General features: G+C 52.5%; 1 protein-coding gene across 1 annotated transcript; it reads left to right on the top strand.

Annotated features, from left to right (window-relative positions):
- Positions 1-524: 524 nt before the first annotated feature.
- On the top strand, positions 525-25,232 carry ephb4a (eph receptor B4a). The gene is made up of 17 exons (XM_047020045.1): positions 525-1,477; positions 10,824-10,894; positions 11,329-11,618; positions 11,771-12,153; positions 15,286-15,438; positions 16,905-17,240; positions 17,417-17,541; positions 17,762-17,930; positions 18,164-18,263; positions 19,555-19,619; positions 19,800-19,913; positions 20,066-20,313; positions 20,463-20,678; positions 21,584-21,733; positions 21,858-22,051; positions 23,192-23,350; positions 23,682-25,232. Exons 1-17 carry the CDS (start codon positions 1,399-1,401, stop codon positions 23,791-23,793), a joined length of 2,964 nt encoding a protein of 987 aa, XP_046876001.1. The 5' UTR covers positions 525-1,398; the 3' UTR covers positions 23,794-25,232.
- The last annotated feature ends 2,501 nt before the right edge of the window (positions 25,233-27,733 follow it).

The following is a 27,733-nucleotide window of genomic DNA, read 5'->3' as shown; positions in this document are numbered from 1 at the left end:
CCAGAGAAAATAACAGGCCTCTCAGCTAATCCACAAAATCGGTTTCCTGTGTCTCTCTCAGGTTTTAGTGGGGGACATTAGCATAGGAAAGACATGACACCAACACGTTCAGTCATTCTAACCCAATAGATACCCAACTGTCTACCCGCCTACAGGTCTGGTCAAACCTGCAAGCAGACTGGATGGATAAATATGCTAAAGTTCATTAAATAACATGCAGGGTCATGTGTCCTTATTTAGCCCGAATAGATTTATTAAAGGTAAAGAACATACAAAAAAGGAAAATCTAGCAAACTTAAGTTTACATAAGGCACTTATAATCAGGAGTACAACCTGATCAAATTCAATAAGAATCGGTTCGGAAATACACAGTTGCAAAAAATACATAGCCAAACCAAAAATGGGGTCGGGTGAAAGCTTTGATATTCAGAATATTTTATGACTGACAGCTTGAAATGACCTATGGTGAATGGAAACTGTGTGAGTGGAGGCGGAGCGTATGGATGCAGTCAGTGGAGGTTAGTGCTATCCGACTCTGATTGTGTGCAGTGAGATGTCTCCGGAGTAGCCTACGCAACTCGACAAGGGCGATAAGTGCATAACTTTGGATTTCTTGCAAGTCTACATTTCATATCTTCAAGATTTTTTTATCGTTATGTTTCTTAACGCATCAGTATTTTAGAGGTAGCCTGCGCCACAGGAAAACCCGGTGGACACAAAACAGTTCTCAGTCACCTACATTTTTGTGAGATTTTCGTAAAAAAAAAAAAAAAACTGGTTCCGATCGTATATAAAACCAATGAAAAATCCTTGGCTTAAATTGACTAACTCCGTTTTATTGTTTTGCGAGGATAAACCAAACACGTCTTTGGGTTGCAGATTTGCATCTTTTTTACTGACCGAAATTCAGAGAAGTCGACAAGGGCTCGCGGACAAAGAATAGGGCTACAGCCCAGGATACGATAAGTTTTCATCTACACTCATTTGCCTTTTCTTGGGTGTATGGGCAGACACCATGGACAAAAGACAAACATAATCTACAGGACGTTTACTTATTGGACTTGGTGAACATAGAATCATAGCGTCGTAGAAAGTTTTTTTACTTCTTATCTTGAGGCATATTGTTTATAAAGTGTTTTGGAGTTCCGTGTATATGCTAAAAACAAACTATCGGCATCATCACCATCCACTAAATTGTTTTTGTCTAGCAATGTTGTGACTACAACATTTAAACCATTCTGAGTAAAACTGTTATTTGAACTGTGTCAGTCTCAGATGTGGTCAGTGTTACGACCAACGGGTACGCGGCCCAGCTGACCGTGAGACAAAACAAGTAGTTAGTTTTTGACTCCGACCCGAAGGCGATTCGTTTATATTACGGATATTTTTCCCGACATCATGGAGCTCACATCCAGGCGCTGTGCTTTCATTTGGTTTATCCTGTCGGCGTGCGTTCTTCTATCTTGTGGCGAGGAAGGTGAGTCGGATGGTTTATCTTCACGCATGTTTTGGGATTTTAAGCATGTTTAACCATATCAATGTCAACTGTTTCTATAAACAGTCGTTCACCTGTGTCATTACGTGACACACACACGCCTCATTCACGGGCAACTTCTCAATCTGTTATAACTGTTATATATTTGGCCTAAGTCTATCTAGTTGATGGGCTGTTCATCAAGATAGGATCATACTTTTGTCATTATGGTCACTTGAAATTAACCTCCCTAAGTCAAGCCCATTTCACCTCTCCATGTCTAAATTGTCACATTGGAAGAGCAGTGTTAAATTAGCACTGTGCGTGCGTGCACGTACGTGTGTTGTTGTGCGCGCGCGGTCGCGCGTGTGGTTTCGTGTTTTTTTACCAGCGTTTTGGAAAGGTGACCTGTAGACCATTAGCCACCCTGACCATTTCTATGCCCTTCCATCACCAATCAATCTTGAACGGCATGGCTTGGATTAGTTCCACATTACATGCTGAAATGGAGACACCTGGTGCCCGCTATCTTCCAACAATTAACATGGCTGTGTTGGACAGAAATCCATAACATCCACAGTGTTTCCCACAGATTAGAAATCTAATTGTGGCGGGGAGGGGTGGGGGTTGTCAGACGGGGGGGGGGGGGGGGGGGGGGGGGCGGGGGGGGGGGGGGGGGGGTCGTAATAATTCCTTCGTTAATAATTCGTTACACAGTTAATTTGTTAATAATTTGTTACATTAAATATTAATCCAAAATGATTCACACCTTCACAAATTAACAACAACTAACATATCATTTCTGCATTATGCATGTAGCAACGCTAGTGCTAAACAACTATTTAACTGGTCGGCTCCATGACGCCGAGTAAGTAGCTAGCTCCTGAGACTTCTCACCAAAAGAACGAAGGGGAAACTTCGAGTACTGTAACTCGCTCTGGATAAGAGCGTCTGCTAAATGACTAAATGTAAATGTGAGTAAGGTACCTAGCGAAAAGTAGCCTCAACTTTCCTCGACTTTTAGCTACGGCACTAATGCTGAAGGCTCGCTGTCGGTCTTACTAGAACGGCATATGTATGCATTGTTGCTAACGTGTGCTGACGTTGTGACTGTGTGCATATGTGGGAAAGATGAGTGACAGAGAGACGGAGGGAGAGCAGGGGAAAGGAAATGCAGCTGAACGAATACGCTGCGTGTTTTAACCTAAATAGCGATAATAAAAAATTGTTTCACGAAACGCAATGTGTGGCGGCCGGTGTTGACTCTGTGGCGCACCGCCACAAATTAGTCTATGTGTGGGAAACACTGATCCATGCTCGGGCATTACTGAGTAGTTTAGGAACATGTCTCACCAGGCCTGCAGCACCGCTCTCATTAAACACCATATCATGTTTGTGCTGTAATCTTTTTTGACAGTTACTCTGAGACTCCCACCAACTTCCATGAAACAGTACATCTGATCCACAGCCTGCTAGCAATGTGGAGAACAGCTTGTTCTATGTTGTTGTAGCAATGATTAGCCCAAACTTGTTTCTTCTCCATTCCATCCTTGTCTTTACTGACTCAACAGATATACCCTCTCCTCATACATGGCTGTCTATAGGCCTCATTCTCATCTTCACTCTTAACATGTGGAGCTGACAAATTATTCACTTGTATTGAAGCTATTGATATTTATTTGCACAGTATTCAATTCTTTTGAAGAGTTACCACCATGTGGCCCCTTCTGGGAAGGTCTTAGAAAAGGCAATTCTGGTAATTATTAATTTGTCCAAGTTAAGTTTAGGATCCGTGGGGGGTAGATTAGATTCTGTCCACAGGGTAAAAGTCTCCACAGACCCAAACCCACCAGGATTAGTGTGACGTGTGTGGGTGTGTGAATGGTTAAACAAAAGCCTGATCTCTGAGTATCATATAACACATATTTAGTGGTCTTTGTCAGTGAGGATTTGAAGAGAAAACAGACTTCTATGCCAGTGAGTTTTCACAATCAGCCTTCCAAGATTAACTAACCCCCCGAAAGACTCAAAGAAGGCTCATCCTCTCTCTGCTGCCTTCTCATTTCCTTTGCCTCTTTTTCTTCTTCTTCTTCTCTCTTCCTTCCCTCCCGACTCTCCCCCTCCTCTGTTGATCCTCCGCCACGCTGAGTGACACCACGCTTCACAACCCATAAATTCAGCCTCTGAAACCAGAAACTGCTGAATGTCTGTTTTTTTGCTCTGAAAAACAGGAGGCCTCAGGTGAAAGAGGGTGGCCCCCAACCCCCACCTTTTTATTCTGTTGCTCTTTCCATCTCCTCCCTCCTGTGTTGGGAGTGCGGCGGCGGCGCTGTCTTCTCTTGCTGACTGTCGCTACCCTGCCGTAGAACTGCGGATCTTTCCCCAGAAATCCTATTAAATGGAACCGATTTTTATAAGAAAGGGATTTGCATTTAAAGCAACCCCCCCCCCTCCCTGACACCCCCAACCCATCATCCTCTGTGGCTTAATCCCACGATTAGCCTCTTGAAGAGTTAAACAGGCATCCGAGTGGTGCAGCTGTAATCTACAGGCCAATCGGCCTCTGCTCTCTCGTAACTCTCTCCCCCCGCTCTCTCTCTGTCTCTTTCCCTCTCCTTCTGCCTCCCTCTCTTTCTATATCTTCTCTTCTCTCTTTCTATATCATCTTGTTCTCCCTTCCTCCCCCCCCCCCCACGCATCCCTTCCTCTTGTCCTCTCGTAGACCAGATGAAGTTGCCTGTGTAGACTGTGGCCTTGGAAAAGGCAGATGGACCAGAGAGAGAGTGCGCGAGCGAGCGAGGCTGGTTTATCATAGCCCAGGCTATTCTGGTACGGCAGCGACCCTAATAAGATGCATGCGGAAATGTCGACAGACAGGTGGATCATAGTTTGGTTGATGGGAAAGCCCACCCCCACTAGGCCATGCATCACTGTCAGAGACACGCTGTCAGCCAAAAGGCGGGGCCCGCGCCCCGAGTGCCTCTCTCCTCCACCTCCACCCACACGCCACTCACTGTGAGAGGGGACACAATGGGGACGAGAGGGGACAGGCGGCAGAGGAGAGAGGGAAGGAGGCCGCGGCGGGTTAGACAGGAGAGCGAGGGGACAACACCACTTCACGTCTGTGAAGGAGCCATGGAAATACGGCCGTCAGGCCTCGTCGAAATGAGAGGGGGAGAGGGAGAGGAAAGGGAGAGGGACAGAGAGGGAGAAGGGGTGCGTGTTTAATGTGTGTGCACGTGTGTGTGTGTATGGAGCAGATGACGATAATAAATCTCACCTTGATCATTGACAGAAAGACTTCCTGTGTGTGTGCGGTGTGCACACTGCAGCTCCCGTGGGATTCTACCCCGCCCCCCCTCCCCAGCCCCCCCTCCCCAGTCCCCCCTCTCCCCGCCCCCCCCTCCCCAGATCCAGGTCTGGAAGGGGGGGGGGGCTGGAGCTCCAGTAGCGCTGCCCCCTCTGAGACATTCCTGCATGTTAGCCACCCCTCTCAGTACACACAGTTAGACATGTTCCCACTGGTTGTTCCTTCTTCATGTATCATCACCATACAAGCCTCCCCCCCCCCTCACTTCAGTAGCATGGTTTTTTTCAGCCAACTCCCCAGTGCCGAGCGTTAAGTGAAGAAGAGTATACAGAAGGCTCCTCTCCCTCAAGATGTCTGTTTTTTTCTTGGCTGGTGAAAAAGAGAGAGAGGAAGACCAACAGCGATGTGTCAGAATGAAAGAGAAGGCCCATGCAGGGAGACTATTCTGCTCAACCTCAGCCTGGATCTGCCGATCTTTACATGGTTTATTTAGCTGAAGTCTATGCTCTATTCAGACTGTCCCCCAGATTCAAGCTGTCTACCTCCCACTGGGGATTAGTCACTGAGAGCCACTCTGTGTGTGTGTGTGTGTGTGTGTGTGTGTGTGTGTGTGTGTGTGTGTGTGTGTGTGTGCGTGTGTGTAAATTAGGTCTGTGTGGGTGTGGGTCTGTGTCTGTGTGTCTGTGTGTGAGCGTGTGTGTGTAAATCAGGTCTGTGTGTGTGTGCGTGTGTGTGTAAATCTGGTCTGTGTGCGTGTGCATGTAAATCAGGTCTATGTGTGCGGTGTCTGTGTTCCCTCTTGAGTTTGCACATTGAAGATGAAACTGATTGTTTCTTGCAATCCCTCATCTGTATCATTGTACCAGAAACCGGTGCCGTGGAGATGCAGAAAGTTAAACAGTGTAACAAGTGTAACAGTTGACATTCAGGGGGCTTCGCCGCCGGTGAACGTTGCTCGTGTTCCTTTTCTGCAGTAGCTTGATGCCTGTTATTTTGCGTCAGAGCGCATTCGAGGGCTCGTGTAGAAGTGTATGTATGTGCTGAACTTTTGTTTGGGATCCTTCCCAGTCGTTTGTGGGCGGAAATGTCTCACAGCGTAACTGACATGGAGACACTTGCAAACACAAGCTCCTCTCCCGCTTCATTCTACTGCGAGGATGGGACTGACTATTTGAAATTGTGAGAGGGAAGGGGTTCCGAAGGAAAAAAAGATAGAATCACAGTTTAATAAAAGGGAGAGAGGGAGATAAGCCCGTACTTAGTAAGAGATAACCCGTGCCTTCGTGTGTACTTGACAGTAAGACAGATCTATGTCCAAAACTAATGTTAGCTAGCTGTAAAGCTAGCAGTAAAAACGTATGGGACATCCTTAAATAAACTCCTGTGTAAGATATCTCCCCCATCACTGGCAATAAGCTCTCATTCAGATAAGCAGTGAGGATCCTTCAGCTACTCTGTGCTTTGAGGTTGACTTAAGACAAAGTACTTTGTAGCAGACACACACTGTGACACCCAGTCTGTTTTAATTAAGATGGGTATCAACAGCACGCCAACTGTACCACAGTTTTCCTCTTAGCTGTATAATCAGTAAACTTCCTTGATCTGGCTTCTTATGGAAAGCTTCTTTTAGTGTGGCGCTCTGTCTCTCAGGGGGGGGGGGGGGGGGGGGGGGGGGGGGGGGCAACTCTGCTTTTTGTTCCACTCCAGCTCTCCTTAATTGGGCTTTTATGAAGTTTAATCTCACCCACAGCTCGGTGTCTTTTGTTAGTCAGGGAGCTCGGGTGCGAGATGTTTGGAGTCATCTGGCCTCTGTCAGATCAGCCCTCAGTTGTGGGATCAGTGTGGAAACGACATCTGACTAGGGGGCAGCACACCCAAGTAGCACACCTGAGCTAACCTAGTAGTTAGCATAGTTAGCCAGGTATGAGCACTATTTTTAAGTCCATAAATCCAGTTAGTCCTCAATAGCTTTGGTGTGGACTTCAACAATAAAATGGCGGCTTTTCTGCTATGCTCTTCTGCTGTGGCATGAGAATGTTCGAATTTAAGTTTACCCAGAATCCCAAGGATTGAGTCCATTTAAGCCCACACATTTTCTAAACCCAAATGAATGCCAGGCTCTTTTGAGGCTGGCTTTAATGCACTTAATCCTCGCTGCTTAAGGGTCAGCCATTTTGCTTTCGCAGCTGTGTTTTGTTCTGTCCTGGCAGCGCTAGTGGTTTGGTCCCATCCAGTAGCCTGCCCTCTAACTGGGTCAGGCTCTGTTTTGGGACGGGGGGGGGCACTGGGACACCAACACTGCTCCCCCCCCCCTCCTCCTCCTCCTCAAGATGTCAGGGAGGAACGAGGAGTCGATCACGAATGCGTTCTCACCGCTTCGGCATTCTCTCTGCTCCTCGACTCCTATTCTTCAGACGCACGCACGGTCACACGCAGCCGTTGTTGTAGAGCGGGGTGTTTGTGTTTCCTGTGCAGGGCTCTCGGCCCAGTGCTTCTGGTGAATGCTGGAGATGTGAGAGGCCAGCCCCATCACTCTTCAGCCTGCTCCCCAGCAGGAAACCACCAGGGGCAGGGGCTTCTGGGAAGGAGAGGCCTAATCTCACCACCTCGGGTGACGTGTCCGACACACATAAAACGCAGCCACACGTACGTTACACGACGCACACGCACACACGCGCGCCGTGTTCTACAAATACACACGTACTCGTGCGCACACGCACACAAACGCACAAGAAACATAAAAAAAACCCACGCAGGGCACAAGGAGAAGTCTTAGTGACAGAAAGCCCTGTTAAGCTCCTCTGTCTTGTTTTCATTTCTCACTCTTTCACTTCATCTGTTCCTCTCTCCCAGAACACTCGTAAATCCTTAACCCCGGTCACTTACCCCTCGCTGGCCTTCCCCACTCTTTCTCTCCTCGCTCCTCTTCCTCCTCCCCCCCCCTCTCTCTCTGTCTCTCGTTTCTCTCACCCCCCTCCATCTCTCTCCTGCTCTCCTCTTTTGGTTTGTAGGGGGTAATTGCTACTCTCTGTTTCCTTAATTAAAGCGGGGGTCTAATTGAAGCAGATGCAGGGTGAAGACTCACAGGCCTATAATTTCCCTATCACACTCCAGAGCCCGGCAGAGGGGAAGTGAGGGGGGGGGGGAGGGAGGGAGGGGTTGGAGGAGAGAGGGAGAGAGGGGGTGGGGGGAGGAGAGAGTGAGAGAGGGGGGGAAGGGCACACAGCAGAGGGGAAAGTGAAGTAGTGGCTGTGTAATTAAAGAGGGGGTTTTGTTCACTCTGTGATCGGTTGGGTCAGGCTATCATATTCAAGGTCAGTTATTTAAAGCTAGCACACATTTGGGTTTCCTCACCTCTTGCTGTGGAAGGGGATGGGCTGGGATCGAGGGATGATGGAGGTACTGAAGGAGCAAACTGAGGTGGGGGGGGGCGGGGAGGTTCCAGCAGCCGGGCCAAAGGTGGAGGGGTCCAATAGGAATACATGAAAGCCCTTCTGTCAGAGACCTGAGCCTTCTCTGCTCTCGGGAATTACAGAAGGGAAGGCTGAGGAATGGAGTCTTTTTAAAGGGATAAGTCAGAGCCTGCTCCAGCGCACACTGTCAATCCAGCTGTGTGTGTTCACGTGTGTGTGTGTGCCCTTGGTGCACCCTTAATCTTAAGCATAAGCTTGAAAAACCCAAAACATCTGAACACACAAGTTGGCACAGGCACAAGCAAAAACACTCAGACACGCATGCATCCTGTCTCATAAAATGTAATGATAGAGGGGTGATAAACAGTGATTATACACACACACACACAGACACTCTCACACACACACACCTTGTATTCCTAAAGGGCAGGGGTGGGGGGGGGGGTTCCTCATGCTACTCACTAGCACTGGGGCAGGTGGAGGAACAAGGCTGTCAGCCAGGTCTATCTGGGTCAATGTTTCAAACGGTTCATCCAAGTGAGTCAGAGCAACATGTGTTGTTGCATTGTCCCCCAAAACAGACCCCAATTTTCTTTTGTAGAAAATAAAATATCATCCTTACTCTAGCCATACTGAACCTCCACCGGATCGAACCGAACCAGATCGACCGAACTCTGCTGAGTTGGAAGCCAAAACATGGGAGTTCATAACACAACTTAGTTAAATAGGTTTGGGAATCCACCAGAATATACTGAGATTTGGTATTGAGAACCCTGCCCCTAAGTGACTTCTTCCATTTACATCTCTGAGTAGCACCACCTCACCAAGGGTCTGTAATTAGTTTTTCCTGCGAGCTTGAGGTGCATCACATAGTGGGGAAGCACCGAGTGAGAGAGCGTTTTCTTCAACCCTCCATTCCCATCCCAGCGCCCTGTCCTCCTCCTCCTCCTCCTCCTCCCCCAGGGTGGATTCTCACTCTTTCCACTCCTGTCTGAAGCTGAGGACGACCCTGCCCTCCTTCACCCCTCATCCTGTCCCCTCATCCCCCCCCCCCCTCTCTCTGGTGTCCATCTCTTTAGTCACTGCGTGGGGCTGTGGTTATCAGCCCTCTGCAGCCTGTTAGTGCCCAGGAGAAGAGGGTGGTAGAGAGGGAGGGAGGTGTCAAAGCTCTCAGGGGTTGTGGAGGAGGAGCAGCGAGGTTGTCGGTGACAGAACGGGGTGTCAGAGAGCGAGCGAGGGAGGGCGGCGAGGGAGCCAGATAAAGGCTGCCGTATCTACTGTGTCTCCGTCAATGACAAAGTGTCAAGACTGGCAGGATTCATATCAAACTATCAGAATTATTGATGGCATGGCACTGCTGGCACATGCTGTTCTTAATACAGCTGACCCAGAAAACACAAAAGGAAAATGTAAAAAAGCATATGCTCTAAACTCACAAAAGAGAATGTACCACAGTGTCAAATGAAATAAGATACATAAAAGTAATTCCCCTTTGCGAAAGAGAGGCAGAGAGAGAGAGCGAGAAGTTGGGTTTGGTGCTCAGAGAAAATGTATTTATAGATCAAAGGCAGCCGGCTTGTGCTGAGATGTGGGCACGGCTGGGGATGGTCACATGACCATCTTACCTGCAGACAGGCTGACCCTTGAGCCAGACCCCTGCTGGGAGTCCCTGGGGCTCCACTGGGCTGTGGACCATGCCACAGGCTCTCTCAACCAAACCTCCTCCCATCAATAAGTCATGGCCGCCTGACAATACAGCAAACAGACGCGCCGTCATGGTAAGGGGGCGGGGCTTGAGAATTTACACAGGAAAAAGAAAAATGATTTCAGCGGCTGTGCTTGCCCGTGACATTTCTGCATTGTTCCAGTTTGGGTCCCAGTCTGTATTGAATTACTCAATCATGGCAGAACTGTTGTGGCTGTTACCGGGCTGGCAGTGGGCCGAGGCTTCGGGAGATTACAGAAAATCAATTCAGTTTTAATCACAGCTCCCTGCTGGAGGGGGTGTGTCGGTGTGTGCCGCTCTCTGGATGTGTAAGTGCCTGGATGGTGTGTGTGTGTGTGTGTGTGGCTGTGTGTGTATACGTATGTACACTGTGTGTGAATTTGGGCTATACCCTTGTTCCCACCATTAAGTCCCCATGTATCCCTCTCCCCCTAGACTAGTGGTTTCTCACCAGGTTATTTTTAATCTAGAAATTGGGATGGAGGACAAGAGGGAGGGAGGGACAAAGGAGAGGGAGGGAGGGAGGAGAGGGAGGGAGGGAGGGAGGGAGGGAGGGAGGGAGGGAGGGAGGGAGGGAGGGAGGGAGGGAGGAGAGGGAGGGAGGGACAGAGGAGAGGGGGATCAGACCTGGGGGAAGCACAGATATGGTGGGTGGCTGAGCAGCAGGGCTGTGTGTTTGCTCTCGCAGGGGCTCCTCCTGCCTCCCCTTCCTCCGGCTCCTCTAATCCCAGCACAGGCCTTACAGATGGAACTCTGAGCACACCGCCTGTTCGCACGCGTCCAGCGCTTAAATCAGCTTCATTCTGTTAGCATTGCAATGTCTGCAAGTCTTCACGCCGTGACGCCCGTGCGTTCTACCTCAGCGTGTGTTAGACTCACGCTGTGCGTCGTGTCCCACAGAAGTTCTGATGAACACCAAGACGGAGATGTCCGACCTCCGATGGACCGTCTACTCCCATGCCGGGCCTGAGGTGTGTGTCCTGCATACATATTGACTCTGCTTACACACACACACCACACACAGCCCCAGGACACAGTGCCTCGGCCCAGCCCTCTCATCATGCTCCTCCCCTGCCCTGCTGTTACAGTCCATCTCATCCTAGTGCTTCACACACACGACAGCTTAAACACCTCTTACAGCCGTTTACACATTCCATCGTTTAGTCCCCCCCCCCCCCCAGCACATCGTTTAGTCATCCCCCCAGCACATGCCATGTCCTTCAGCTGTCTGCTTCATGTACTGGGCCCTGCCTGGTTATGATGAACACCTGCCTGCTGGCTGTAGGACGGAGGTACACTGGCCCCCTGGCCTCACCTTTGGATAACCCTCTCACCCCCCCCTATCCCTCACCCCCCCCTATCCCCCCCTATCCCCCCCGTCCCCCTGGGCCTGCTGTCTCCTCAGTGGGAGGAGGTGAGCGGCCACGACGAGGAGAACAACAGCGTGCGCACCTATCAGATCTGCCAGATGGAGGGCTCGGCCAGCCACTGGCTACGCAGCCGTCTGATTGGGCGGCGGGAGGCGTCGCAGGTGTACGTGGAGCTGCGCTTCACCATGATCGAGTGCTCGTCCAGGGCCACGCACAGCCGCAGCTGCAAGGAGACCTTCAACCTGTACTACTACCAGGCCGACTCTGACGAGGCCACGCCCACACACCCGGCCTGGATGGAGAACCCCTACACCAAGGTACACACACACACACAGATGGGACCATTAGACACACGCATGCACAGATGGGCTCATTAAACACACACACACACACGGTAGTATTGACCACCCATCCACAAGCACACACACACACCTGGGCTAACCCAGTTCCCCCTCACCTCCCCGACAGGTGGACACGGGTGGCGGCGGATTTCCTGCTGAGGAAGGGCGGAGAGAAAAAGTTCAACGTGAAGACTCTGCGCCTGGGTCCTCTGACCAAGAGAGGCTTCTACCTGGCCTTCCAGGCCCAGGGCGCCTGCATGGCCCTGCTCTCGGTGCGGGTCTTCTTCAAGAAGTGTCCCACCCTGGTCAGCGCCCTGTCCTCCTTCCCCGAGACCGTGCCGCGCACCCTGGTCCAGGAGGCGCAGGGCGTGTGCGTGGAGCACGCCACCCAGCAGGGGCCGCGCCCGCGGGCCCCCAAGCTGTTCTGCGGCGAGGACGGCCAGTGGGTGGGCCAGCCCACCACGTCCTGCAGCTGCGAGGCCGGATACGAGGCGGCCGACGGCCACACCCGCTGCACAGGTGAGTGGGGGGGGGGGGGGGGTGAGGCCCACTAGGGGGGGGGGTAGAGAGGGGGTGTGTGTGTGTGAGGGGGGGGGGGGGGGGGCGGGGGGAAGTGGGCTTCTGGCTGGCGAGTGAGTTTTGTTGCCATCTCATCTGTTCTGGAGGACACACTCACAGCTAAACAATGAGACAATGGAAAAAGTGTGAAGGTGGTGGTTGGGGGGCGGGGGGGGGGGGGGGAGAGGGAGGGAGGGGGCTTAAAAGGTCTAGTGTGAGAGGAGTTGAAGGAAGGATTGCGGTGAGGGAGGTTTGTGGGTAATGAGCCAGGTGAAAGGCTGGGACGCTGGAGGAACAGAGGGAGGTCAGAGTGGGGGTGGGGGGTCAGAGGTGAAGGGTGGTGTCACGGGGGGGGGGGGGGGCTGAGGGCTGGGACTGGGCCATGTCAGAGAGAGACCCTGGGATTTATCCTTCAATAGAGGGAGGAGAAGACAAGAGGAGAGGAAGGGAGGGAGGCAGGGGGCGGGCGGGAGAATGTGCAGGTGAAAAATCCAGCACTCCTGGAACATCAAAGGGAACCAGATAACAGAGAATAGGAAGGGGCGGGGGGGGGGGGTTCTCTGTGGAGCTATACAACCCCCCCTAATAACGCAAATTAGCCTTGTAAAGCCTTGCACACAAAGACACACACACAGGTTGAGGAGAGCAGGCAGATGGGCCCTAATGTAGATGAAACGAGAAAAAAAGACCCAGCGGTTCTTTCTCCTTCTTTCTCCTCCAGTTTGCCGGGGAGATATTTTCCTGCTTTGACAGGAGTTGCTCTTGAGCCAGAAAAGCCCCACTCAGCAGGTCATTACAGGAACACCTCGGCACTGCAGATGACTGAAAATGTAGGATAAGAGCATGTTACGGCAATAAATCTCTGCCACGCTAGCACAGGCATGCACAGACGCAGACAAAAGCCTGGGCCACCCATCTCCTCTTCATGTCTCCACCGACACACCCTAACACACACAGAGCCACAGGCAGTTAGCTTCCTGTGTTAGCTAATTATTGTGGTCTTATTGTAGTGTTTCTGCATGTGTGTGTGTGTGTTGTGAGCGAGTGTCTCCACCCCGTTCTCCCACTTGCCTCTGGAGAAAAGTAAAAAGAAGGTCAAGATGGGGTCACATTCCACTCCCAGCTTTGAGGAGAAAGAAGACCTTCTGCGTCTCCCCGCCTCTCCTCACACATGCTCACTCAGCGACACTCGGAAACAAAACGGACGTCAGCATTTCACACACACGGGGCCGGGCGTGTTTTTTCGAGGACGCCCTGGTTTTTCATCTCCGTCCCCAAACCTATTTAATTTAGCGTGGGGGGGGGGGGGGGGGGGAGAGAGAGTTCTGTCTCCTCTGTTTTGCATTCCCCGTGCCTACGGGGAGGAAATGAGTGTCGTAAACGGCTGTGTGTTGATGTATGGAGTGTGCCGGCGGCGGGGGAGAGATAGGCCGTAAAGCTCTTTTAAGTGGCCAGGCTGGAGCCTATCTAGTCACCTATAAACCTGGTCTCTGTGCGCAGCATCTTAGCAGCCAGCGGTTACAGGCTATTTATGAACAGGTCGGTCTGATGCCTTATCTCCCGAGGGCTTTGATGCCCCCAGGACTCTAGACTCTGAGGATGCCTGGCCCAGGAGCCCAGGGGGGCAGGTCGACCCCCCCCACACCAGCACCCATCTCTGGCGGAGCCCTCATTAACATTCTGAGTGTGGGCCATCTGACCAATGGAAACTTTTGATGACACTTTTTTTTAAATCTTTTTTTTTGTGTTGCTGCTGCTGGGGTTTCTGTTAGCGGATGTTTTAACCCCTGCGCTGCCCCCTCTCTGTGGTCTTATAGAAAGACCCTCCTCGGACACAATGGGGGGGGGGGGGGGGGGGGGGGGTGAAAGTTGTACCCCAGCACATGTATAACAAAGAGAAACTCTATTTATACTGTCTGGGAAAGGAAGGGCTACTCGAATTGTAATGATGTCATTTTATTCAGAGATTAGGCTGACGCTAGGCTTTTTTTCTTCTTTCTGCCGACATGTCGTTTCCTGCCCGGCCGAGTTAACACCTTAACTCTTCAGCCTCTTTATTTGGTTAATGATAAATCGGCTCCAGGGAGTCGGAAAAACCTTCTCTGTCAGGAAGGCCTGGTTTTATTTAACCCTCAACACGGCTGAACCCTCTCACCAGCACTGGAGCAAAGCCACTGAGCTCACCAACACTGGGCTGCCACAGCAGATGTTAGCAACTAGCTGCTCAACAGTTGGATGGAAACTGTACCGCCATCTTAACAAACAGCTAAGGAGGCTTGAAGTTCCAAAACCAAATTCAAGTCTGTCCCAACTGTGTGTGTGCAGCGGTGATAATTCTAAAAACTGCTGCTTTACAGCATTCCTTGTCGATCTTTGTAGCATGACTTGCAAAGAGTCAGGAGTTCTAACCCTAGCGTGTGTGTTGTGTGTGTTGTGTGAAGCCAGCTGTAGTCTTTGTTCGTCCTGGTGTGTTGGTTTTCGGCTCGCCCAGCAGATGAAAGGGCTCCGAGTGGCTCTGATGACTAATCTCTCCAGAGTCCGTCTGTTTTTATTATTGCACACTTCACAGACTCGCACTAACACTAAAATTAGCACTTTGATATCCTCACATGAATACATACGGCGTATGGCTATTGACCAGATTTATTTGTACAGACGCGTATAAACCAATGCGAATGGAGCGGATCTGCAATAACACCCACGGACAGTACAATCACACACACACACCCACAGACATGCAAGTGCACACACACACAGTCATCACTTGCTGTGCAAGATCCCTCAGTTGATCGAGCGTGGTGTGTCTACACAGGTTTGATTAATAGGGTGTTTACAATGTAGCCGGGTGTCCGTGTGAATGGGGATGAGAGCAGAGGAGAACGCATTCAGATCCATTTCATTGTGTTTATGTATCCTGGCAGTGATTAATGAGCGCTCCAGTCCTGTTTGGCGTTTTTTTTTTTCCTCCGTGTGGTTTTTGGCTTCCGTATCTCCCAGTCGGGGATGACGTGTTCTGACGCGGCGCTCGTGGGTGGTGTCTGGGACCACACTAACCCTCTCTCTCCGTCTCCTCCTGCCCCTTCCCCCTTCCAGCCTGCCCCCTGGGGCAGTTCAAGGCCACTCCAGGTGGCTTGTGCTCGGCCTGTCCAGGGTTCAGCCACGCCGTGGTGACCGGCTCCTCCGCGTGCTCCTGTCGCCCTGGATACCTCCGAGCTGAGTCGGACAGCCCAGACACTCCGTGCACCAGTGAGTACACACACACATATACACACACAGTCACTGAAAGACAAACACAACCACACACATATACACACGCAGTCACACACAAACAAAATTTCTCCCCATTCCCTCCTCTCTTGACGTTGTCCTGCTACACTTGCTGGCCTACTTTCTTCTTGTTTTCCCCGTCTCTTACATTCAACTGGTGTTTCTCTTGTTGCCTTCTCTTCATTGTGTCGTCCCCCCCCCGCTCCTCCTCCTCAGCCCTCTTCCTCTGCTCTCCTCACCTGCTCGGTGGCTTTTGTCCCACTGCTTCACAGTATTGAAATGCTACTCTATTGTGTGGGCCTGGGGGTGGGGGGGGGGGGGAGGGGTGCAGGGCCTGGAGGTCAGGCCCAGAGAGGGGCAGCATTGACGGCCCCTGAGTGACACCTCCATGCGGACTCAGGAATTTCAATTCATGGGTCCACGCGTGTGATGTGTGAATGGGAGGTATTTTTTAATTGGCCCCACACTGCCAGAATGGCCGTGAAAAGGAGTGTTAGCGAGGAGCGGCTGGCTCCCACTGTTGACTCCCTTCCAGCGGACGGAAGCCCAGAGGGGGACACCTGGAACCGACTGGGACTCGCACGTCCACCGTTCTGGGCAATCCTAAAGCACTAATCATCAGAGGCTCCCGTCTCGATCACTTCCTAACCCAGACCGCGCCTTGCTCCGTCTCCTTATATGTAAGTCTGAAGACGGAGGCGGCAGTCTCAGCTGAACGGAGGTACTTGATTGGCGCCGGCTGTCGCCACTTACGCCACCCCCCCTTTCCCCACTGTCCCCTGAGAGAGCCTGGTACCCGCTATGTGAGGCTGGCACAGAAGCCACCGTGGTCCCCAGGCACAAGGCCCAATGACAAAGCAGTCTCCTTGGCAGGAGTCGGGGAGGGCTCCTTCACACCGTCTGAGTGGCGTTTGCTGTTTAGTCGCGGTTCCTCCGCAGCGATCCCCCCCCGGCGCCCACCGCCTCCCGCCCGCTGATCATTATCGTCGGGGTTTTTAGACGCGTGTAATTGGAGCAGCGATTTCAATCCTGCGTCCCGTCGTGGCTTCCTGCTGCGCGGCTCCCTGGCGAGTCGGCCGCCGGCTGGAGGAGAGAGAGAGAGAGAAAGAGGGAGAGAGAGGGAGAGAGAGGGAGAGAGAGGGAGAGAGAGAGGGAGAGAGAGAGGGAGAGAGGGGGGGGGTGTCGGGAATCGAACGTGCGTAACGGCACTTTAGGGATGAGCCGCGGAGGTGGATGATGGGAGGGGAGGGCGTGTGGGGGTGCAGAGCAGAGGGGAGGGGAGGGGGGGGGGGTGTTGGAGGCTGTCTTGGTATGTAGACAGTGCATGCCCCCCCATCCCACCCTCTCTCTCTTCAGGGTTCGTTTCGTGTCGGGCTGTTCCAGTGGCAGCGGCTGATCCATGGGTTTCTGACTCTCTCCTCTCTCTCTCCTCTCTCTCTCCCCAGGGCCCCCGTCGGCCCCGCGCAGCGTCAGCACCCAGATCAACGACACCACCGTCACCCTGGAGTGGAGCGAGCCGCTGGACAGCGGCGGCCGCACCGACCTCACCTACTCCCTGGAGTGTTCCCTGTGCGGGGCCCCCAGGGGCCCCTGCTCGCACTGCGGGGACAGCGTGAGCTACCGGCCGGCCCAGCGAGGCCTGCTGGGCCGCTCGGTGGTGGTCTGGGGCCTCCTGCCGCACACCACCTACACCTTCTCTATCCAGGCCCTCAACGGGGTCTCCCAGCAGAGCGGCAAGGCCCCGAACAGCGACAGCGTCAACATCACCACCAGCCATGACGGTAGGAGACACAAACTAGGATGGACTGAGGGAGGGAAAGAGAGAGAGAGAGAGAGACGGGGGGGAGACATAGAGAGAGAGAGGGTTAGGGTTAGGATTTTGTGGTTTGGCAATTTGAGGTTTCACTGACTTTTCCACAATCTAATGACCTGGGTGTGTGTGTGTGTGTGTGTGTAGTGCCCATGCTGGTGTCTACGGTCAGGAAGGCGGTGTCTACTGAGAGCAGTCTGACTCTGCACTGGTCTGTGCCAGCTCAGCCCCACTACACCATCCTGCAGTATCAGCTTCGCTACTGTGAGAAGGTGAGGAACACCCCCAGAGACAACCTACATCTCTCCCCCACAACCTCCCACCTAGTCCCCCCCCCCTCCCCCCCGTGTCTCTCCATCTCCACCTCCTTCTCTTTCTCTCTACCATCACTCTATCATCCCTGTCAAGGGATCGCTCTTTTGGACTGTGTAAGTCCCAAGTCCTGAAACATCCCCTGACCCTCCCTCCTCCCTCCCTCCCTCGGTTGTGTAGGAGCGGCGTGGCGAGGAGCAGTCGTGTCGCTACAGGGAAAGCGACAGTAACCAGGTGGTGTTGAGCGACCTGCGGCGGGCCACCCAGTACGAGGTGCAGGTCCGCGCTCGCACCATGGCCGGCTACGGCAGCTTCGGCCCAGCAGCCTCCTTCCGCACCCTGCCCGACGGTAAGGAAAGGCCCAGGCTTCTGTGTCGCACGGAGGCCTCGGTTTCCATTCCACACACACACACATACACCATTCCTTCTGCCAGCAGTGAATGTACTTCTGTCTTGTTTGCTATGTGCTGTCTGTGCTTCAGTATGGTGACCTTGACGCTCTCTCCCCTGCTTCTCTTCTTCCTCATTCTCAATCCTCTCTTTACCTCAATCGACCTCCATCCTCTCGTTTCCTCTCCTCAGAGGACGATGACTCCTCCCAGCTCCTGGTCACAGGGGTCCTGATCGCCATGGGGATGTTGCTGCTCATCACTGTCATCACTGTGGCTGTGTACTGTATACGGTAAGGGAGGGAGGGAGATATCTAAGGATATCGAAACAAAATCTGTGGCTCTAATCATGACATTTGACATTACTTTATTTGAGTCGTATCTTATCAAACTATTCCTACCTAAAGTAATCCTATCAAACGATCCTACCAGTTCATGAGAACCAAAGCCGTGTTTATGAGACTTAGTGCTTAGCAGGCTAAAACTCCCTCTCCTCTCGATGACAGCACGTTCCCTTCATTGTTTCAGGTAATAGCCCTAGATGCCCCCGGAAAGAAAGGTTCTGGGAACACAGAGAACCAGTTTTTCAAAAAATGAACTAGAGACAGACAGACAGAGAGGGAGGGAGGGGGAGAGAGAGAGGTAGGGAGAGAGAGAGGGAGGGAGTGAGAGAGGGGAAGGGAGGGAGGGAAAAGTAGGGGAGAGGGGGGGCAGGATGCAGCCGTCCCAACCCTGTCTCCACAGGACAGAAGAACAATAGTCCTGACCTTGGGGCACACGCACTTAGAAGCCATACACACACACACACACGCCTGAACACACAACCAACACACATGGTACACAAACCCAGCACATGCCTTGAAAAATACCCACACGTGTGTTCAACCACACACATGGAAGAATCCAGACACATACTCCCCTTGTCCACACGCACAAATACACTCCCGCCCCCCAACACACACACACACACACACACACAACACAGTAGAGGTCTGGACCTCCAGCCAGCGGAGGGTGGGACGGCAGAGCTATTTTGGGCCTGCGGGGAAGGGGAGGGAGAGAGCGATTGAGAGAGCGATTGAGCAAGGCAGGGGTCCAGTAGCCACAGGGTCCTACTGGGATGGGCCTGGGCCAAAGGAAGTCTCACCAACGGAGCCCCCTAGCAGAACAGAAGCGAGCGGCAGTCAGACTGGAGAGGGGAGAGAGGCGGAGGGAAAGAGACGGAGGGGAGGAGAAGGCAGACTGGTGCTCTGTTGGGATGTTTGTGATGCTGTGTGTCCGAGACACGGGCGCTCGGGCGCCAGGAGCGTCTGTTTTGGAGAGGGGATGTAGACTGATATGTCACTGAGCTAACAATCTGTCTCTCCCTCTTTGACCCTCTCTGGCACCATGCCCTCTTTCTCTCCATCTCTCTCTCTCTTCATCTCTCTCTCTCTTCATCTGTCTCTCTCTTCATCTGTCTCTCTCTTCATCTCTCTCTCTCTCTTCACCTGTCTCTCTCTATTCATCTCTCTCTCTTTTCATCTCTCTCTCTCTCTCTCTCTCTTCATCTCTCTCTCTCTTCACTGCTGTTCTGCCCTGCAGGAGACACAGCAGAATGAAGGACCCAGAGCTAAGTGACAAAAACAGCCAGTACCTCCTCGGCCAAGGTGAGAACACGCATGCACACACCAACGCACACACCAGCACACACACAAACGCCTACTATTTATAGTACTTTTCAAAGTCACGTTTCCGAATGTGGACCACACAAGTGTTAAGGTTGTTTGTGAATCCAAGTTGTCTCCCTCTGACACGTGTGTCTTCACCCATAATCCTCTCTGCCTCAGGGGTCAAAGTGTACATCGACCCCTTCACCTACGAGGACCCTAACGAGGCCGTGCGGGAGTTTGCCAAAGAAATCGATGTCTCCTTTGTCAAGATTGAGGAGGTCATTGGAGCAGGTGGGCCTCTCATCACTACCGTGTGAACATAAACTAGCCACCTTGACCTTTTACAGATAATCCACTTCCCAGGGGTCAGGAATTAGCATTAGCAACATGGACTCTCTCCAGGGAGTTTAGCTTACCATGCTAAGTGTGTGTGTGTGTTGCAGGTGAGTTTGGAGAGGTTTGCCGGGGCAGGCTGAAGGTCCCAGGGAAGAAGGAGAACTATGTGGCCATCAAGACTCTGAAAGGAGGCTACACGGACAAGCAGAGGCGGGACTTCCTGTCTGAGGCGTCAATCATGGGCCAGTTCCAGCATCCCAACATCATCCACCTGGAGGGCATCATCACAGCCAGCTGTCCAGTCATGATCCTCACAGAGTTCATGGAGAATGGAGCGCTGGACTCCTTCCTAAGGGTCAGTCTGAATCTCTGTATACACACACACACACACACAGACACGCTTGTTCATTTACATGCACGCACACACACGCAAACAAGCTTTTTGCGTGCTCATTGACACATCCACGCGTTCTCACTCTCTCCGTCCTCTGTGTCGCCTCGTAGCTGAACGACGGTCAGTTCACGCCCATCCAGCTGGTGGGCATGCTGCGGGGCATCGCATCGGGCATGAAGTACCTGTCGGAGATGAGCTACGTCCACCGCGACCTGGCCGCACGCAACATCCTGGTCAACAGCAACCTGGTGTGCAAGGTGTCCGACTTCGGCCTGTCCCGCTTCCTCCAGGAGAACTCCTCTGACCCCACCTACACCAGCTCTCTGGTGAGACCACACACTGCCCCCACCTACACCAGCTCTCTGGTGAGACCACACACTGCCCCCACCTACACCAGCTCTCTGGTGAGACCACACACTGCCCCCACCTACACCAGCTCTCTGGTGAGACCACACACTGCCCCCACCTACACCAGCTCTCTGGTGAGACCACACACTGCCCCCACCTACACCAGCTCTCTGGTGAGACCACACACTGACTCCACCTACACCAGCTCTCTGTTGAGACCACACACTGCCCCCACCTACACCAGCTCTCTGGTGAGACCACACACTGCCCCCACCTACACCAGCTCTCTGGTGAGACCACACACTGCCCCCACCTACACCAGCTCTCTGGTGAGACCACACACTGCCCCCACCTACACCAGCTCTCTGGTGAGACCACACACTGCCCCCACCTAAACCCGCTCTCTGGTGAGACCACACACTGCCCCCACCTAAACCCGCTCTCTGGTGAGACCACACACTGCCCCCACCTACACCAGCTCTCCGGTGAGACCACACACTGCCCCCACCTACACCAGCTCTCCGGTGAGACCACACACTGCCCCCACCTACACCAGCTCTCTGTTGAGACCACACACTGCCCCCACCTACACCAGCTCTCCGGTGAGACCACACACTGCCCCCACCTACACCAGCTCTCCGGTGAGACCACACACTGCCCCCACCTACACCAGCTCTCCGGTGATACCACCAAGCACACTGCCCCCACACCAACACTACTGTGATGGGGTGCACCCCCAGGGGTGTGGAAATACTTGTGGTGGACTTGATTTAAGTCGTGTGAGGCAAATCAAATGCACCTCTGTTATACATCAGTTCACTCACTGATGTGTGTAGCTGAGCCAGGTTAGGGAGCTAACTCCTCTCCTGTCCGGTGCGTCCAGGGCGGTAAGATCCCCATCCGCTGGACAGCGCCCGAGGCCATCGCCTTCAGGAAGTTCACCTCGGCCTCCGACGCCTGGAGCTACGGCATTGTCATGTGGGAGGTCATGTCCTTCGGAGAGAGGCCCTACTGGGACATGAGTAACCAGGATGTGAGTGTGTGTGTGTGTGTCAGATTGGCACTGACAGATCAAAGAAAATGATTTGCATGTTCTCCTGCAGACCCAGATGACGTGTGTTTCATTCGCCCCCTCCGTCGCTCTCTCCCCCCGTCAGGTGATCAACGCCATAGAGCAGGACTACCGCCTGCCCCCGCCCACAGACTGCCCCACCCACCTCCACCAGCTGATGCTGGACTGCTGGCAGAAGGAGCGCTCGGCCCGCCCCCGCTTCGCCGCCATCGTCAGCGCCCTGGACAAGCTGATCCGTAACCCCGCCTCTCTGAAGATCATGGCCCAGGAGGGAGCAGGGTGAGTGGGCATGGAGGGCCGTGGAGGAGGGGGGTCAGGTGGAGGGTGTTCAGGAGCCCTGTGGGAGGAGACTAGAGTTGGTGGCTCAGCACACAGCATGAGGTCTGTGTGAGTGGAGGGCACGCCTGTCAACACTCCCCCTTTTCCACGGGAGGCTCCCGTATTTCACTGTGTTTTACGCCCCCCTCCCGTTTAGTTATTCCTCCCGTCATTTGTACGGTCCAAACCTTGTTATATGAATAATCACATCAAAATATGATTCCAAGGTTGTTCAGTTGCCAGATCTTGTGTGAAACGCATCATACATATCGTTCAATTTTTCAACCCATTTGTGACCTCAACCTGGCAACCTACAACCCAGTTGCGCTGTTGATATCTGCGCATGTAGACGGGAGAATTTGGATAGTAGACAAAGGAATTTGAACAAAAATCAGTGGTAGAAATGGCATTAAAAGTCTCGGTGGTGCTGAGGCAAAGAAGACAAAAAATATGGTACAATTCCCACGCTGTTTGCAAAGTGTGTCTCACTGATTTTAGTATCGCACACGGTGGGGAAAAATTATCTAACGCAGCACAATGAAACACAACGGCACTGTCGAGGTTCGGAGGCACAAAAGGGCATACTGGTGATTTCGAGCTATATAACTAAGGGACTTATTTATGTGTATTTAGCCTGCCTCTGGCATCCTCTGTCCCTGACCAACCCCCCCCCCCCCCCTCCCCCGTTCTGAGGTCTCCCGGATTTTGGCACTCAGATGTTGACAGGTAGGGTGGGGTCTGTGACTGTCCCATTCCTGGCCATCCTGTCATTCCAGTCCTTCTTTCAGTCTTTCACTTTTCTCCGGTCCTCCGTGTCGGCCTCGACATACCTGCCACTGGGCATGCTCCGTCGCCCTGCTGTGTCCTGCTGTGAACTGTCAGGCCCCCTTCCTCACCCTGCATACTCACCTGTCACTCAAAGCCAGGCCCCGCCCACCCCCACAGCAGCCATTGTGTTGGGCCTGTCACACCCGCGGTGCTAGATCCCGCCCCCCTCTCTCCTGACAGACCCCTTCCTCCCTGTCCCCCTCCAGGGGACCTGAATGTAAGCCCCCAGTGTTCTGGTGACAGGGTGTGTGTGTAACCTGTTTCCCCCCTCAGGCCGTCCCACCCCCTGCTGGACCAGCGCGCCCCCCCTGCGCCCTCTTCCTGTTCCTCGGTGGGGGAGTGGCTGAGGGCTATCAAGATGGAACGCTACGAGGAGAGCTTCCTGCAGGCCGGGTTCACCTCTGTTGACCTCCTGGCCCAGATCACCACTGAGTAAGCATTACTCTGACCTACTGCCACAGGCCTGGCTGACTGTTTGTATGCCTGTCAGCTTGGCTGGCTGACTGTTTGTCAATCTCTCTGCCGGTCAACTTTTTGGCAGGCTGGCTGAATTGTTGTTGTTGTCATGGCTGTCTATTCTGGTCTTGCAGTCTTTCTCTGCCTATGTGGTATGTAGTGTGGTATAAATGGATTATATTGATTTGCTGCCTTCTTGTCCGCTCAACCTGTTTATTCCTCCTGTGACAGTCTGGGTCTACGTATGTGTCTGCGTGTCTACGTGTGTGTGTGCTGACGATGTGACTGGGTGTGTTTCTCTGTGCAGGGACCTGCTGCGTCTGGGCGTGACCCTGGCGGGCCATCAGAGGAAGATCATCTCCAGCGTCCAGACCCTGACCATGAGCAGCAAGAACCACCCCGGGGTCCTCCGCTTCTGACCCCCCCTCCTCACCCCCCAGCTCTCCTCCGCCCTCCTGGCCTCGGCCCCTGACTGTGACACAGACACCAGCACACCTCCATGTCAACAGACAGCCCCCTCCTCCCCACCCCCCCCCCCCCCCCACCCCCCCCCGCTGCCATACATGGAGTCCCTTAAAGGAATGGGCGCAGCTTCGTTGACGCTACAGAGACCCACATCCCCTCCAGCCGGGGGGGGGGGGGGGAGCAGGTCGGCTGTCACCTGATGCTGGAGGAGGAGGAGAACGTTTTCCATCTCCGCCCTCCTTTTCACTTTCTACTCCCGGCCCCCTGGCGAACGTTTGACCGGCCCCCTGGCGAACGTTTGACTGTAGTCCCGCCCTGGAGCGACATGGGTCAGAACCGGTGTCGTTTTAAGGACTGTCGCTTTCGTAGTTGTTGTACGGCATGGTAAGGGATGAGTCTGTGGTCTGAGGTGACACTTCCTGATGTTATGGCCTGCATTAAGCCACGTGGATTGCTCTGCTCTGAAATGGTGGACAGGCGAACTGTTTAAGTCGTTGGAAGGTTCTAGAACCTTCCGTCTTTTATAAGAAGGTTCTGGACTGTAATCACAGTTTTCTCAGCAGACCTTGGGATTGGACTTCTATTGAGCGCACCTCACGTTTTGCATTTGCTTTCCGAATGACCTGGTTCTTTCCTCGGGTGTCACGGCAACGCGGGCCAGCCGTTCACCTGTCCTCCTCAGAGGCAGTCTGGGTCTCTCCCTGGCCCAGTTGTGTGGGAGGAGGAGAGAGGGACTGAGAAATATTAGCACTTTGTCTGTTTCAGAGAGAAGCTTGTCGGCCAGAGAGAGGGAGGCGGGGTCTTTCCCTGGCTCCGCCCCCCTCCTTCTCTCTGCAGGACTTCCTATGTTTCTCTTGGAGTATGGTTGGCCATTTCCACTTCCTGTCTCTCTGCTGGACTGAGGCAGCTCATTTCCACGCAGTCTGACTGAACTGGGACTCAGTGGAAACAGAGACCAAGAGAGCACTGTTCAATCTCTTTTCTACAGAAGCTTTTCTGCGGGATAACACCCGGCCTCGTTATGTGAATGGATGCTATTGTAAGTGGTCTGTTCTTTTCAAACTTGTCTTCTTGCCCGAGTGCCATTCAACTTATTGGTAGACTAAATAGCCTGTTTTATAAAGCAGATTTATCTAAGGAAAATGTCCTTTAAATTTGCCACTTCAGATGTTTATGTTTCACCTTTCAGGAGATTGTTTAGCCCCTCAAAGGACAATGGGAAATGCAGTCTTCACATTGAGGATCTGTGGAATAAAAACAGGGACCTATCTTTTATAAAGTCGCCTTTTAATTAATGTATAAATATAAGTATGATCTTGATCCCTGTCCCGTCTGAGTGTATTCTGTATTCTGTTCAGTCACAATAAAGATACACGCCAGTGTTTATCACCCAGAACTCTCCTCGGTCTGTCTGTACTGCCACAGAGCTCGGGTTTAATGTTATGCACACACACACACACACATACACGGGGGGGCATTCCAAGTAAGACATAAGAAAAACAAGCTTTTGCACATTCATATTATGCACACGCATACACACACACACCTATAATATCCTGATTCCCATAATCGTTTTAAGGTGATCCGTTTTCTTGGCAGCTCTTGTTTCAAACAGTCCCTCCCTATAGATACAGTGACCTTCACACAAGTAAGGGAGAGGAAGGAGGGGGTTGGTGGCGGTGGCGGGGTGGGAATTGAGCTTACCCCTCCACCCTTTCCCCCCTCCCCAAACCCTCCCAGCTTAACTCCCTCGCGGACATTCCTCTCTCCTGCTCCTTCCTTAACAGGGACGGCCCCTACCCCCAGGGGCCGGGGGCTGGGGCCCTGTCCTTTACCCCGCTCCCTGATACTCGCTGTGCTCCCCCCCCTCTGGCCCTTAGCTCTTAATCCGGACGACTTGTCCCTTTCCCTCCCCAGCACCCGTCTCCAACAGCAGGCTCCCAGCCTGCTCTCAGCTCAGCTAAAGCTCACTCCCACACGCTGGCTAATGCTAACGCTACCACCGTGGACCACTACCGTGGTTGTCTTGGGTTTTAGGAATGTACTCAGGTTGATTTATGTATCTGGGTCCTGGCTGTTGTGCTGTAGCTCACATGCGGCTGCCACACAGGAAGTGTGTCAAAGGGGCTTTCATGTGCCAGAGATAAACAATGAGAGGATGACCCCCCCCCCAACCCCCCTGACCCCTGACCCCTCCCCCAATGTAAAACAATAAATGTCCTCTGCAGCAGCTCAGCACATCTGATTGGTGGGTCCTGCTGAACTTTGTTTTCTCATTCATGCTCTTCAATTCAACCTCATTAAACTACAGAGGTGCAGTTGTGTGTCCCAGCTGGACATGGGTTTGTAATGACACCTCTGCTCATTCCTTTTTCTCAGACGCAGAATACAACAGTGAGTATGATTACATGTGCGACTTATGTGTATGTTGATTGTGTGTGTGTAAGACTGTGTTTGAGAGAGAGAATCTGAAATAAAGAGGTAGGCAGTTGGCTAGTTCTGCCTTTGCCGGTGTTGACAGTGTCTGTGTGACCTCTGACCCTTATCTGAATGCCCATCCATTAGTGCCGTTGTTGTGCAGATAAGAGCCTGGACCAATCACATTTCAGCACTTAAAGGATTGTGTCATTCCCCTTACATTCCTGTGCGCACTCAAGGGTGCAGCTAAGGGGGGGGGGGGGGGGGGGGGGGGGGCGGTCTGGAAAGAGATAGAGCAGAGAGACAGGTGTGTTTGAGGGAGTAGAAGGGGAGTTGAGAGAAAGAGAGTCTGTTTAAGCCGTGGGGGTTGACGTGAACTGTCTGCCTTCTCTCTAATCTAACAATTCTTCTTTTGACTCACCGCTGGATCGCGTTCTGGTGTTCTGTAGCAGCAGGTGCAACTAGTCATGAGGAGCTGGGGACTAACATTACAACATCCCCTTCATTTATTTCTCTTTTCAATTAGCTGTGTGTTCATCCATCTTTCTGTCATCCAGACTGTTGGTTTCTTGTTTACACAACTCCCCTCACTAGCCTGTCTGCCTCTATGCCTGCCAGTGTCTGTCTGTCTGTCTTTGCTCAAGTGTCAGTCTGTGTTTATGCAGTCCTCAATGCCTTATCCCTCATCCACCTTGTCTGATCATCTGTCTTTACTTCCTCAATCCATCTTTCTCCCTGTCCACACACTCACACCATCCATCTCTCCCGCTGTCCCTCTCAGCTATCCCTAGCCCTCTCATGTCCCATCTCTAATGAGGAAATGGGAGGAGGACTCCGCCTACTGCCCACACACCCTCCCTCCCTGTCCCGAGTGTGCTGAAACTCAAGCCCCAGGCTTTTAGGCCCCTCAGGGTTCTTCATCCAAAAAAAAGATTGAAAGAGGGGGAAAAAAAATATAGAGTTACTCAAAAAGGCCCCTAAGTGAGAATCAATAACTTTAGGGATTGATTTGTGTGAGTGTGTGTCTTGTCGAGAGGATGTGTCCATATGCCTCAGTTAGCCTCAGAACTCTGCCATGTCTTAAGTCTTCTCTCATTTATCCTCAGCCCTGGAGCTTTTCCCACTAGACCACCAGACAAGTGGATTTCTTCCCTGTTACTTAACCCCTCTACAACCTTTTTAGTTCCACGTCAGGACGCTGCACTCAGACTGCCGGAGCTCAAAACAACCTTTCACACCACTCTGCACTCCTCGTCTGACAGAAATCATACCCTGCCCTCCAACCTGTACATGGCCTTAGTGACAAATTGGACATTTTTAAAATGTGGCAGTTTTTTGGGGGGGGGGAATGGATGCCAAACGTTACAACGTTTTGTCACAAATCAACTCTGTTTCTCACAGAGATGGACAATAGTTGAGGCTGTGACATTTCACGTCGGCCATTGTGAGATATGGCGATAAGATGTGTTAAAATCT

This window comes from Hypomesus transpacificus, chromosome 5 (assembly GCF_021917145.1).
Source record: "Hypomesus transpacificus isolate Combined female chromosome 5, fHypTra1, whole genome shotgun sequence".
NCBI lineage: Eukaryota > Metazoa > Chordata > Actinopteri > Osmeriformes > Osmeridae > Hypomesus > Hypomesus transpacificus.
Note: the sequence above shows the minus strand (reverse complement) of the source record. Positions and strands in the feature narration are given on the sequence as shown.